The sequence below is a fragment of the Neopsephotus bourkii genome, unplaced genomic scaffold (assembly GCF_033783945.1).
Source record: "Neopsephotus bourkii isolate Nb327-2 ecotype Australia unplaced genomic scaffold, CSIRO-AGI_Nbou_v1 NB_196, whole genome shotgun sequence".
NCBI lineage: Eukaryota > Metazoa > Chordata > Aves > Psittaciformes > Psittacidae > Neopsephotus > Neopsephotus bourkii.
This window is the reverse complement of record NW_026900709.1, coordinates 6,164,370-6,179,247: the sequence shown is the minus strand read 5'-3', so window position 1 is coordinate 6,179,247 and position 14,878 is coordinate 6,164,370. Positions and strand designations below refer to the sequence as shown.

General features: G+C 44.6%; 1 protein-coding gene across 2 annotated transcripts in view; it reads left to right on the top strand.

Annotated features, from left to right (window-relative positions):
* Positions 1–1,869: 1,869 nt before the first annotated feature.
* The window catches only part of CCNYL1 (cyclin Y like 1), a 31,150-nt gene continuing 18,141 nt past the window's right edge, over positions 1,870–14,878 (top strand). Inside the window, exons 1-2 of one of the 2 annotated variants that reach the window (XM_061378519.1) lie at positions 1,870–2,189; positions 13,470–13,544. In XM_061378519.1, the coding sequence (XP_061234503.1) occupies positions 1,961–2,189; positions 13,470–13,544 (304 nt within the window). In that variant the 5' untranslated portion in view covers positions 1,870–1,960. The remainder of the gene's footprint in view (positions 2,190–13,469; positions 13,545–14,878) is intronic. The other variant, XM_061378513.1, reaches the window with a different exon arrangement.

The following is a 14,878-nucleotide window of genomic DNA, read 5'->3' as shown; positions in this document are numbered from 1 at the left end:
TGGTTTTGTCTGAAAACTGCGTCCATGATCACATGAGAGAGCCAATGTTAGGATTTGTTCTACAAAATGGGGCAAAACCCCGAGCCCACCTATCTCTGGAATAGCTGCCAGCATGATAGCAGCGTTTTGTAATACTTTGTGTGCTCTGAAGTCTTCTGCTGAGCCATTCTTCTTATCAGGGGCCAGAGTTAAATTTCTGTAGCAATAGTGAGGTGATCCATTGCAGAATGACCTATGTTCATGTTTATCAGGGCCTGTGGGTATCTTGCCCTCTAATCCATCTTCCCTGGAGTGTATTTGAGCATTCCAGTCCTCTGAGGAGTTCTCAGGTAGCCAAGACTCACCAAGCAAAAACGCAGCAGTGCTGGAGGCTCTCTATACAGTCCCAGGAATCCCAGCGGCCACATGTAGTGTTTCATCCCCAGGCTGCACGCAGGTAATGCACAGAGCAGCAAATGTAAGCTGTAAGTGAGCAGCATTGCTTATGCTCAACCGCTTTGAGGGACATTGAAGTCATGGAATCAGAGAATCATAGGACAGTTTGGAAGGGACCTTCAAAGCTCACCTAGTGCAACCCCCCTGCAATGAGCAGCCACATCCTCAACTGCATCAGGCTGCCCAGAACCACATCCAGCCTGGCCTTGAATGTCCCCAGGGATGTCACATCCACCGCATCTCTGGGCAACTTGTGCCAGGGTTTTAACACCCTCATTGTAAAGAATTTCTTCCTCACGTCCAGATGGAATCTGCCCTCTTTTAGTTTAAAACCATCACCCCTCATCTGTCACAACAGGCCCTGCTAAAACGTCTCGCCCCAACTTTCTTACAGGCCCCTTTTAGGTACTGAAGGGCTGCAATAAGTCATCAGAGTTGATCACAGAGCTCCCAGGTGGCTGCTGCAGCCCCCAGCTCCGTCTGGCACGTGGAAGCACGGGCTGCCCACTTAGGATGCATGGGGACAGGTGGGCAAAACACCCCAGAGCAACCCAGGAGCTCTTGAAAACCTTTGCTAGGTGGTATAAAGAGACAGTGTGATCACAAACAGCCTTTTAAACTAACAAGTGCAGCACCGCGGCTGCCTACATCCTGCACTGAGCCTCCCTGGACTGCTGTACATAAGCACTGTGGAGGCAGCACACAGCATGCAGGCAGGGTATTGCTAGTATTATTATTTATTTATACATGTGTCTGGTTTATTATACCATATTATTGCTTTTTATTATTGTTTCTTAATGACTTCATAGAGTGACATGGTTTAGTGTGAGGTGTCCGTGCCCATGGCAGGGGGTTGGAGCTGGATGATCTTAGGGTCCTTTCCAACCCAAACCATTCTGTGATTCCATTCTCTTGTTATTATAGCGTTACTATACTTCAACGCTGCAGCTCCAGCTGCACCACGTGGACGCCGACCAGCCCGACCCAGACGCACGGAGACTGGGAGAGGGGGCGTGGTCAGGGGGGCGTGGTCACGCCAGGGAGCGTGCCGGGGGGGCGTGGCCTAAACGGGACTGCAGCCGGCGCGCTGCGTGTGCGTGCGCGCGTGGGGCAGGAGCGGGGCAGGCCGGGCAGGGCGAGGCGACGGCGGCGGCGTGACGAGCGCCGCGCCCATTGGCGAAGCGGCGTCACGCGGCGTCTCGGAGGGAGGTGATTGGGTGGGAGCGAGGCGGGGCTGGGCCGGGCCTCACCCCCGGTCTCCTCCCTGCTCCCCCCCCCCTCCGGCCTCCCCCCCCCCGCCCGGGGGAAGGTGGCCGGTCGCGCGAGGTCCGTCGGTCGCCGCGCGCAGGAGGCGGCGGGGGGCTCGCGCGGCCGTCGGGGCGGGCGGAGGCGGCGGTGATGCGGAGCTGAGCCCGCCCCGCCCTCGGCCCTCCCAACCTCCGCCCTCCCGGCGCCTCGGCTCCCCCTCCCCCGCCACAGCCCGGGAGCCGCGCAGCCGGGGCCCGGCGGGGGAGCTCCGAGCTCCATGGGCAACACCGTCACCTGCTGCGTATCCCCGGACGCCAGCCCCAAGCTCAGCCGGGCCCGCGGCGGAGGGGCAGCGCCTGGGCCCGAGCGCTGGGCGGACGTTTATCAGGCTGCGGCGGCTGCGGGCGGCGGCGGCTCGGGATCGGCGGAGGCCGAGTCCGGCGACTCGGATCCCGGCGGCGGAGGCCCCCACCTCCAGCACATCAGCGACCGGGAGTTCCCGGATGGTGAGCGGTGGGGCCCGGCGGGCGGGCGGGCGGCGCAGGGCACTGCATCCCTGTCCCGCCGGCGGCTGTCCCCGTGGCGCCCCGGGGCAGCGGCAGTTCCCGGCCCGGGGCGCGCCCCCTTTGTCCCGGTGGCGGGGGGGAGCGAGCGATCCGGCGGGCCTCCCGTGGGGGAGCGGCCCTGCCGCCGGCCGGCCCGCGCCGCGCCCCAAGCAAAGTTCCCCGCGGCTGTCACCGCGCTGACAGCGCCGGGGTTTCCTGCGGGCGCGCCGCCGAGTGCCGCCGACGGTGTAAACAGGCCCCGCGTCCGGGACCTCTGCCCGAAGTGCGCGACGCGGCCGCTGAACCGAGTAACCCGGCGGAGGAGCGGCCGGTTCCCCCTGCCCGGTGCTGCACTGCCGGGTCCCTGGCTGCCCCGCTGGTCCCCGCGGGGAACCCGAAAGAGCCGTGGCAGAGCCCCTTGTGCTCCCGTCTGAGGTGGAAGTCTGGCTGCTTGTTACTCCTTAACTATGCAGCCGTGACTTAGTCGTAACGCTCAGGCAGTTAGCAAAAGCTGCTGCATTTCCAGGCTCTGTTGAACAGGAGGAAGGAAGAGGGTGTGTGGGGAGTAAGGGAATTAAGAATTACAGAGATTGTGTTCATATGACATCATTGTGGCTGGACGTGGGTAATTTGTAACCTAGCTATGCAGGGTGCTCAGTTATAGCTGTGGACTCATTACACCGACATTCCTTGTGGTGCAGCTCTCGGTGTTCCCAGTTTGCTTTTTCCTTGAGCTCATGGGAAAGTCTGTGTTCAGATTGCTTCCAGTTCTACCTGGAGCAGTGGTGTCACACGGACTTGCTATGTAACGCATCTCCTTTTGAGACATGCCTCTGAAGAACTGGCAGGGCTGTGCTGCAGTGATAGTTACAGGGACAGCATGTAACAGGTTTGTGGTGCTCCCGTCTGTCTGTATGCACGCATGATACCGTAAGCACGCAGGGCAGTGTAATAGCTTATGATATTCGAAACTTGGTTTAATTAACAAGCTTCTTGTTATTCGTTTTCATAATTATAACCACACCTATATGAAATGTATTCAGTTGAAAAAAGATAGCCTGTCTGACATCTTTAATGTACAAGGTATACAGTAAGAATTCATGGGCCCTCCATACTCATCGTGAACTTAGGAAAAAGATTTTTCTTATCAGGAGAAACTGGCTGCCAAAGAATGAGGAACCCTTCAGAAACGGAGTTATTAAACTTCCAAGGTTCTGCACATCACCATATGGTGCAGCTGTTACAGAAACGAGACGGAATGCTCAGCCCCTTGGATCTGCTTTGAGACAGCTGTGCAGTACAGCAGTAGGAGAAATTGTATTTGCCGTCTAGGAGAAATAAAACTGTATTTTTGTGAGATGTTGCAGAAACCTCTCAGCTCTCCCATGCTTGTTAAGGGAGGAGGAGCTGAGCTCTGAAAATCCTGGTAACTCAAGCAAAAATGCCCAAGCTAAATACATCTGCTCAGGAGTAAGGGTTGTATTTGTTTGAATCTTTCGTATGTGGTCATGTCGGTAGCGCTGAGTAGCCAGGCTTAACTGTGAGTTTATCCAGATTTCAGGACTGGCCTTGAAGTAGGGAAGTATTCCATACTTTGAATTTGCAGGCGTGAATAATGGTGCATAGTCCAAGAGTAAGGTAGTAGCTGTCTGTCACAGGTTTTACTTTTGTGGCTATGGAAACTTTAGTCTTGAGGCAGGAGGTAATCCTAAAATTAGAACTGCGTAAGTAGTACGTGTTTTAGATGATGTTAAAGATTACTTTTACAGTGGTACGTGGTTCACTGTTGCATGGCTCAGAAGGAGATCTGCTACAGATGGTTGATGCTATTTGTCTACAGTTTTCCAATTGATATGACTGTTTAGGGCTGCAGAAAGTATCCAAACTTTATATCTTTATGGAAATCCAACTCCATATGGTTAATATTAGGAGTAAAACTTCTTGTGTTCATTTTTGAATGTTACAAAGCTCTACTTCGGTAGGATGGAAGCAGTTAACTTCAATTTGCAAAGCCTGAAATCGAATGTTATGAAACAGACATTGTGATGAGTTTTTAGGTGATACTGCTATCTGTTTAATTTAAGACCTTCTATGAAAATAATAAAGCTGTAAATGCAGTGCTTGCATATACCAGATAGCTAAACTTATCCCTCTTAACTCTGGGATGTAAAAGCTGTCAGCATAGCCAAACTGTGCAAGCTGTCTGCATTAGTGTTAAGTAGTCCACCAGTTTCATTTGAGGGATAACTATTACTTCTGTAACTTACTAGTGTATAATATTAGCTAAGATGCCAATCTTAGTATATAGTGTCTAATATTAGCTAAGATGCCAATCTTGTCCATAGTGTAAGGCTGGGAACCTACTTACAGGCCTTTTCTTGAGTGCTTTGGCAGGGGGAAAAGAGAGAAATCTACAGGGAAAAAAAGTCAAAATCATCTTGGCTATTTTTGTTCAATGCTGCTCGCTCAGTTCTGGGAGTTTCTAAGAACACAGCTAAATATATCAGAAAGCTAGCATCCAAATGTGATGGAGATGCTTCATGCCTCAAATTTTTATCTTTGTTTGTTGTTCTTAAATCAGTCTTAATGCTTTTGCACTTGTTTTGCTAAAATTGAGTGTTTTGGTTGAGTCAGGAATGTAGAAGTTACCAACTGAGCCTTGGACTTTTTGTTTTGTAATGTTTTGCCTTGCTTTTTCTTAGCAAGTGGAATGTAGTCCTTGCGGGTCTGCACTCTTAAATGAGGATTATGCTGTACCTTCTCCAGCACACTACTTAACAGGCACTGCTTTCCAGTCAGCACCACTTACATTGTCTGTATCAGATCAGAATTAAACAAGAAAAATCTCACTGTCTTAAAATGGGGAGGTTATGAAGTGGTATTTACGTATGACAAAAAAGGAGTGGTAAGTGGAATGGAGATAAAACACACTGTGAAAGTGTAATGTTTCAACACAAGTTAATTCAAATGGGAAAGAATTGCCAGATCCACTGCTAAGACAGAATTTAAAGGATGACTTTGTATTTTATGGTTCTCAGGATCCTGAGCCATAGCCTGTTCAATGCACGCACTTCCAGAATGAGAAATAAGCCTGTATTTGTGGTACGATGTGCTAAGCCAGGCTGTATTATGTAAATGGGAATAAATATAACTTTGAAAATTATAGTTTTTCCCCACGTAGGTTCATGCACAGTGCTAATGTTAAAAGCTGAAATGAACCTGAATCTGATGGTTGGCTATTCAGCTATGCAGTAACTGTTCCTTCTTCCAGTGGGCAAGCTACAGTCTGTAGCAGTTTGAACTGACCAAAAGGCTTTCTTATCTAGTTTTAGAAATGGCAGCTCTTTGATCTTAATGTGCTGTTTGGGGTGTGCTAGTTGCTGGTGTGGGTTCTTTTTTGTTGTTTTGGTGTACCCCCTTAAATGTGTCTGCTAATCTTTATTTGGCCTTGTTTTTTTCGTGTGATATTCTGTTCCTGGTTGTTTGGGGGAGAGCTTCTTTTGGCTGACACTTTCTTGTCTGTCCCTATGTTTAAACATAGATTTAACTTTTCATAAATGCTTTGATCCTTGGATAAAACTAGAACATGGCCTTGCTTGGCAGACTTTTCTCACTTGTACTTGAAAACATCCCTCCACCACTGTTATTTACTGAGTTCACAGTTTTAAGCAGGGCTTTGCCTGGTTTACATGAACCAAGGGGAAGATTGTCAGCTTACTGAACTGGTGGGACAGAATTAATTTGTACCTTCACCTGGAGAACTAGAGGGTGGGCAGGGGAGTGGAGAACAAGGGAAAAGACAGTCAGGAATAAGAGGGAATGGCAAATGGGATCAGGAGAGGTGCTGAGTGGGATGTGGTCATCACAGAGGTTAGATGTGAAAACAAGTGGAAGGAGGCTTTGAAGAGCAAGGTTAACAGAGACTGAAATAAGTGAGGTTTACCTGAACAGGCTCAAACTAGGGCCTAGAATAACTTCAAGAAGCTTTTTGCACCTTTTCTTTTTCCAGTCCCTTCTCTAGAGGCTGTGCCGTGCTGAAAGGGGCAAGCTTCAAGTTGCCTGTGTACTGCAGTTATTAAGCAGTGTTGAATGCAGAGTTTTGATGAAACCTATGGAACTAAGGAAACTGAATTAATTTCCATCCTGAGTTTTTCGTATTAAACTGTTGCCATGTAATTAACCTCTAGGATCCTTTCTTTGTCAGGCTTTCTTTAGGACACTTTCTCTTTTCCCTCCAACCAGCCAGGGTAGCTGTAAAGCAACAGCAGCTTTGTGGCTCAGAGTGTCTGTTGTCTCAAGTGTGATCAGTGTGGTGAGGTCATACTGAAAAGCTGACTAACAGGGGAATGAGCTCTTATACGAGCCAGCAAAACACAAAAACCTGCTCCTCCCAGATTCACATCACACATTAAAGTGAGGTTTCTGACAATGTTTCTTCCGCGGATATAGGAAGAAGTGACTCTGGGAGGCAGGAGGAAGATTCGACTTAACATTAAGAATCCATACGCTGGATCTGTAGATCCTTGCCCACAAGCTTGTGTTGAGATTTCCAAATCTGTTTGTTTTTTCCTCATTACAGCTGAAGTTTGAATGTGCACTTTTATTTCACTCACCAGAAAATAGTGTTTTCAGGAGAAAGTCTGGATGTTTCGACTTGAAGGGACAGACGAGGATGCAGCTTGCTTTAAAAGCTCGGTGCTGTTTGTTTAAATGTGTAGTAAAGCCAGATGGATAAAATTGAAGATCATACTTGCAGGTCATGCAAATATCAGGTTTACCTCAATAGCTTATGCAAAAATCCCACTGTCAAGCAGGTAGTGTTCTGCAGTGTTTGATGAGCTGTGTGCATAGCACAGCTTTGCTTCTGTGTGGAGTTTTGCAAGGATCTCGAGTCATTGGAGTAAGCTGGGATTCCTCAAAGCCACTGTGAAGAGTTACTGAGCTTGTGCCTAAATGGGTACAAAACTTGATGGCACTGTTACTTTCCTAAAAGCCCAAACTTCATTTGAAGTTTGCATTAACATGAGCAGTCGGAAGGGGAGAAAAAACACGTGCCAGTCCTACCAGGTGGCATATAACACTTAGCACACAGTACAGTGCATCTTGTTCTGGTTACCTGGTTACTAGATGCAAAGAGCGTGTGAAGAGTTGTTATGGGGATAACTTGCAATTAAGCATGAATCTAGGATTATAAAACTTGTTTGATCTTTCGTGTGTACAGTTAGAAACTTTTGGTTTGGCATATCAATTAAAAAATGAGAGCAGTGGTGTTCTACTTTTAGCTTCTGATGTGGTAGTGAATTGTGTTATGTGTTAAGGTCTGTATGGGGAATAAAAAGCAGACAGTATATAACAAATTCTTTCTCCTTGTCTTTTTGGATGGGCCTACATTAAATGCAGTACAGAAATGCATTTTTAGCAAAATATCAGTAACTTCTAAGATCTACCTTGTGAACTACTGTTTTCCTTCCAGTTCAGAGATAAAATCCCAGGAGCATCTAGTTTTCCTCCCTTTTAACTGGTTCTGCTTTCACTGTGAAATTTGGGGCACTCCTGACATCCTGCTGTTCTGCCTGGCTAAAATGTGTAGAAGTAAGTGGTTATAACCCTGGTGGGTACATCGTGAAACACATGTAAGCCTACCCAACTTCCTTCAGACCCAGGGAGACTAGGTACTGTGTATGGTGGAACAGATTTCTCCATCATGTTTACCCAACAGGGGCTGTGAAGTGAGGGATCTGCTGTGGAGGCCGGTGATAGTGGTGTGGATCCTCCTTGGCTTTAAGAAATGCAGGATCCTGTATTGATCTTTTTAAACCACATAACTTAATAGATAACTGAAACCCTGGCTAGCCCACACTATTTAATAGATGTTCTGTGCTTTTGTTTTCTAAATTTTTCTGATTTTAATAGCGAATTTGAAATGCTTATTGTGTCAGCTTCTTGTTGAAGCACTCCAACTAAGGAGTGTGGTGTAAAAGGAAAATACGCCCTTCTTAATTAAGAAAGCTTGTTGTATACTGAAGTAAGTTCTGCACCCTTCTAAAACATCACAGTGCACATAGATACATGCTGGGTATTGATAATGGTACTGCTGTTATCACAGTAGTGCCATAAAGAACAACTGTCAGATTTTAAATGGCTTAACCAAATTATTCTGTGTATTGTGTGAAGTCAGGATCTTTAAAAGTAATCATTTAACAACGAGGGAGGTCAAACACTGGCACAGGTTGCCCAGGGAGGTTGTGAAGTCTCTCTGTGTGGAGATGTTCAAAACCTGACTGACACAGTTCTGGACAGACCTCTCTGGAGCAGGGGGTTGGACTTAGCTGATCTCAAGAGGTCTCTTCCAGGCTCAACAGTTCTGCCTTTCTGTGAACAAAGGCCAACTGTGCAGGTTGGTTTTCGTTGTTTTCTTTTTAAATAGACTTGATTTCCTCCGGGGAGCTGGGGAGGAGCGTTTTTAAGGGACCTGTGCACATGCAAGTGTTGGTTGAAGTTGTTTTCACCAAAGTTTTTCCTTAAAATAGAGTTCCTTTCTGAGAACCAGTTGTGTTTGAAAGCACTTTGTTATGCAACAGATCTAAGTCCTTTATGTATTCAGATTTGCTTGTATTAGTTATGAAAACAGAGCAAGTTTTGTATCTTTTGAGTCCATCCCATTCCGGAAGAGAGATGTGGTTTGTTGAATAATCGGGAGATCAGGGTGCTTTCATTCTGTCCAAATCTGGGGAAGGAGCCACCAGTGGAACATTTAAAGGACAGACTAACCTGTGTGTAGCTGAGGACATAACAGGAGAAGGCAAATGGAAAACAACCTGTGCATGCTGGGCTCTGTGGTGAGTTCAAGGTGGCTGGTGAGGAGTAAACACAGGTTGAATTCAGAAACCGGAATTGTAACTTTTGGGAATGTTTAGGGGGGTAGAAATAGAATAACAATTTAAAGGACAAATAATTTTATAAGAAGGTGTTGTTAGGAATAACAGACTTTTTGAAATGTGTTGGCAAATTTGTTAGTCTCATTTGTTTCATTATTTTTTTTAATCTTTATTGGGAGTGTTAAGTAACTCGCATCTTTCACACTGTAAGGTAATGAAATATGAGGGAAGCTCAGACATTAATGAAAGCTAGTATCCCACTGAGCAAGGGAACTCTGCTTACAGGAAGAGATGATATTGTGATTTAATGCTTTAAATATATGCTGTATCAAAACGTTACTGCTGGCTGGTAAAGCAGAGGATGGAGCTAAACCTGTTAAAGAAGTGCAGTATTTTAGTGTTCTAAAGTAGTGAAATCGTCAAAGGGGTGCTGCTTAATAACAGTGACGTCTTTGACTGTCAGCTTTATTAATGAGACAATGTATGTAGCACAATGCAGTGTGTTAACAGTTAGAAATCACCCGTGGAGATGTGCAAAACATTAGGTAAGTAGTTAGCAGCATGAATTCCTAAAAGCCACACATGTCAGACATAGCATAGATGAGTAAAGGTAGAGTCTTTATGCAGATCGTGTGTTGAGGAAAGGACATAAAATCTTGAGCTGGGGGCATAGGTCTGCTTTTCAAAGTAATATGATCTGCCCCGTGGGGAACTGTGTGCTCTCATCAGCACATGGAGCGCACAGCAGCAGCAGAGGTAGCTGAGATTGTCTGAAGGGCAAGCAAGCTGCAAGGCATTCTTGAGAATCAGAGTGTCTAGAGAGGGAAGTAACATCAGGCTTCTCTGTGCTCCAGCTGGAGACAGGGTTGATCGCACAAGCTTGGTAGTACCGTGGCACTGAGAGATGCAGGGAAATAAGAGGGAAAGCTGGTGTTAATACACACCTCCCAGAGCAAGCAGGAAGGCCATTGTAGCACAGCAACACTAGTGTGCTGCTCCCATAGACCCAATTTCTGGTGGGAATCTTCCTTTCTCACCTCTTTATCACTGAGTCTCTGATAGAAAATGTGTTTTGACTTCTTTTGAGTTGATAGGCCCTGAAAAGAAATTGTTTTGGTCTTGTTTTTTTTTTGCTTTTTGTATCATCCTGCTGCTTCTCTCATTCCTGATTCTTCATGTTTTAATTCCCATTACTTCTGTTCATCCTGGGGCATACCATGCTGCTTTCTTTCTCTGCTCACTTTATGTGTATCTTGAGCTTTCTGTCATGTATCTTCTGATGTGGCTCCTAATCAAGGCTTACCATTATTTTCAGGGCTAGATATCTTGGGTTTGGGTTGTAAGTGCTACAACAGTGAAGTATTAGGAGTTATGCTTGGTTGTGAGTCAGATTGTTTGCAGACAGATTTATCTCTTCCTCTGGGTTTTCTTTTGCCAAGTTTCCCATTACATTTTGCCTCTTCTCATGTTCTTATCAGCCTCTTCCTTTATGCTTCCTTCATCAGCTGTATTGCTGTTGCTTTTTGGTATTCCATGGGCAGCATTGACAGTTTAGGAAGAGCAAATCGTCCGACTGATTTCCCCACCACTTGGAAAAAAAGCATTGTCCAGTGAGAAGAAGGCAGAAAGGATGGCTAAAATCCTCTGGCTGCTTAGAAGGTGAAAGCTACAGGGAGGTGCTCTGCTAAATGCATCTTTCTTTTCTTCAGTCTCTTGCAAGAAAAAAGCAGATGTACTGCTTCTGCTAATGCTACATTATTCTGGGATAAGAAATGTACAGTTGGTCTTGATCACTTCTTGTTGGATTTTGTATGGGGGGCTGTGCAGCGTCTTGGAGGAGCATGAAGTCCTGTGTTAAGAGTTACTGAATTCAGTAGTCCTTCTTCCTGTGTTCTGTGCCTCTTCCTTCCTAATCTTCCTTGCTGCCTTCCCCTGAATATCACACAAGTCTCATACAATCCTGCTTGCTCTTCCGCATCATTCCATAGCGAGTCCCATAGCTCTGTAGGTGTTAGTACCCATTGGTGGGAAAGGGTTAGGGCTGTGTGGACCCTCATTGGGGGCTTACAAAACTCAACTGGGTAAAGCCTTGAGCAGCCTAGTTCTACTTCGTAGCTGACCCTGTTTTCAGCAAGAGGTTGAACTGGAGACCACCTGAGGTCCTTTCTGACCTAACATCCAGTTATTCTCAAAGTAGCTGCTGAACTATAAATACATTCTGAATTGTTCGCTCTGTTTGCATATAAACGTGCTAATAATCATCTGTATTTGAAATCTGCATACTGCAGCCTTGTTCTGCCTGCTGATGATGCTGAAGCTCTTTGGTAGATGAGCAAAATGCTTCAGTTTCTGAATCACTCCTTTCTCAGATCTAGAAAGTTGATTAATATTTGCCTTTATTAGTGATTGCCTGGTCTGTGCCAAAGTTTGTTGGGGTTTCTTTATTTGTTTTAAATAGAGTGTTCACATTAGGAACTAGAGTTGGTCTCTGTAGTGTCTTAAAAGTGATTTTGTTAAATCGGTGTAAGAAACTTGTCAACACTGTGGACAGATTTTAAACAACGGTTACACTATGTTGTTGAGACATTGCAAGCAGTGGTTAAATGTGCCACTATGACGTACTATTGTGTGCTGGATGTCTTTATTTTTTTCTCTCCAGAGAATCAAATACGTATTAGTGGTACTTCAGGTATTAGCTGTGAGGCAGATTCTGTTCTTGGGCTTCTAAACCAGGACTTCTTACATTCTAACTACGCAATTAAATTCAAGAATCTGTTTGCTTTGTGCAGTGAATGAGCACATTATGGTGAAAATAGGACTACTGGTTTTGTAAGTTAGCTTCTAAAAACTGCTTGAGGTGGTCTGCTTTTAGAGGAAATTCCTGGTTGAACAATATTTGTGTTCCTAAATAGACATTGGCTACCTTACTTACACAGTAGAGATTCAAAATCACGCTGGTCTGCATTTTGGACCAGTGTCAGGGCAATACTGCTGCGCTAAGATCAGTGATGTTGTAAGTACTTGGAAAACGTCCAGGTCTGGATATCAGTGTTTTGCTCTGGTGGGAATCTGGAATGAGAAGTCTTGGGGACACATGTACTTTCGCATTTACATTCACCTGCTGATGCACAAGGGCTGTGGCTGTGCTGTGTGTTAGGTGCAGTACCACATAACTCACATGGTTAAGACTTCCAGCACCAAGAGTTTCTGCATGCTATGGCTACTATTTAACTGCTTCTGTTGGTTGAGTGCATAAAAACCTCTTTAAGATTATTTTTTATTATTATTATTAAAAGTTGATGGTGATTCTGAGATGATTTTTGAGCGTTTGGCAACAGCACTGGCATACCAGTGACCTTGATACACTAATGTGCAAGTTTGTGAGCTTGCATGCTTTTATGGTCAGCATGGCATCAGTAGCACACAGGAAGATGAGTGACAAATCATAGAATGGTTAGGGTTGGGAAGGACCTTAAGGTCATCTGGTTCCAACATAAATGGATGTGAATTTGCCCTTTCCAGGATGCGCAGTATCACAGTACTTGATTATTCTGTTGATGTGTTCACATAAGTCAGTGCGTCTATAGCATGATTTTCTCAGAACAGCCCTTTCTTCTGTAAAAATGCAGCTCAAGATTTCATCATGATGTTTACAGTTTCATCAACAAACTTTTTAGTGATCACTCCCATCTCAACCTAAGAGAGTAACATATCCTCATCTAATGTCATCACTGGTTAATTGTGGCAAAGGATTAAAGCAATCATTTTGTTCTTCAGAGTGATATATTAGCTGTACAGGGTTTTACATGAAATTCCAGAAGAACAGAATAGTGCAAGATCCATGTTTTGATATTTATCAGTGCTGTAAAAGTTAACTTATTAGGCTCTTTTATAAGACCACAGAGATTGTTGGGTACTTAAAGCGCAGAGTGAAAGGTCAGCAGTGTCTTCTTTTTCCCTCCCCCTAAAATGATGCTCTTGATCAAGTTCTCGCTTTCTGCCCTCTAGTGAGCACAGGCTCCACACTCAATCACCCTAACATAGAGGGGTGCATACTGACTTTTGAAGATACATGTTGTTTTCTGCAGTCTTTCTTTACGGATTTTGTTATGATGGAAACCATGGGGTGCTTCACAGCTTCATGGCAGTAGGACTAAGTCCGCAGGGTTTTTTATTCAGAGGAGGAAATGTCAGGTTTTTATTTATCGTGACAAAAGTAAGGTTTCTCTTTAGAGAGACAGTCCGTTCTGAGTGTTTCTGGTCTTGTCTCCGACACTGTGCTTGAGCATTTTAAGGCTGGGTGGGAAACGTTGCTGTAATCATCTTCTGTTAAAGGTCTCTCTGTTCTTTTGTCCTGTTTCAGATTTAGCCTTGGAATCTAATCCATCTGATCATCCCAGAGCAAGCACAATTTTCCTGAGCAAGTCTCAAACAGATGGTAAGCTTTTTCCAATTTTAAAAAAGGCAGGAGAAAACCTGGAAAAATAACTGTTTATTTTAATTAGACAGCTCCAACACTTACATTACTTAAGTTCTTTCAAGGCATAGGGATTAATAATTTGTGTGTTTACACAGCAATATGTTTGTAGGCAGCTTTACTCAACAGTCACAATCACTTGTTCTTCTGAACGCTTAAATATCAGGAGATTTCAGAGTGTGGATCCTAGCAGTCTGAAGGAGCAAGGCTTTCTTCACCAGTGTAACTCAAGCTTCAAGCTTTAAATTAAATATATATATATATAAAAATCAAAGGACAGTTTTCTATAAGGAATAGTAAGCCTAAGCCATCACTCTGTATCAGTTGCTTTTGACTGTGTTATTTTGAACCGTTTGAACAGTTCCAGTTAGCATAATTATTCTTGAATCTTGGTTTTAATGACATGGATGTGTTGGGATTTTCAGTTTCTTTGTAGTTCCTTTGTTTACTTGATAAAAGTAAATGTTGAACAATCACTGTAGCTTGCATGTTCCCAAGTGCTGTTAAAAAGTGGAGGCATTTCTGTATTGCACAAGTAAAAAAGAGTTGTCACAATAGTAAATTTTGAAGTTGCAGTTGAAAAGGAGTTTAAGATTATTATTTAAAATGCTTCTGGTCCTTTTACAGTTGGTTCTTGGAGAAGTTTTTTCTGAGCTGTTTTTCTAAGACAGTGCTGCATTTGAGATTGGGCACGTTGTGGAAAGCTGCAGAGCATCTTCCACCTTGGCACAGCTTTGCCCCAGAAAAACAGAATCATTTTGACAGGTCTGTCAGTTGCAGTCCTGCTCTTCAGTCTTACGGCAAGTAGTAAAACTGTCAGGGGTATCAAGATCACAATGCTCACATAATCTGTGAGCAGTGGAAATAAGCACTAGCATGATTCTCCAGAAGAGGTGATATCAAAGAAATTTTAGGCCTCTTTCCTTGAGGCCTCTAAGGTCCATCTTCAAACAGGCAGAGAATCTGATGTGCACATTTCAAGCACCTCCTAGATGAGTGTTGTTTAAGTTGAAGTTAGCAAGTTGACATGGTTGTTGAGTTTGTAGTGCAGCTTTACAGTGCAGCCTGTCAGCCTTGCTGCAAATAACATTCAGACTACATGAATATCTTTCTTGGGGGTAGTATTGCTTTTAAACATGAATCAAGTTCTTCAGATGTAGTGCATTGGAACATATGCACTTGTGTTCATGTAGAAAAATAGTCTGCTAGGTGAGATGTTACCTATTAAACCATTCTCTGAAGCTTGTATTAGTTAGATGAATTGATTTTTACAGGATATGTTTATGAACAAGTCA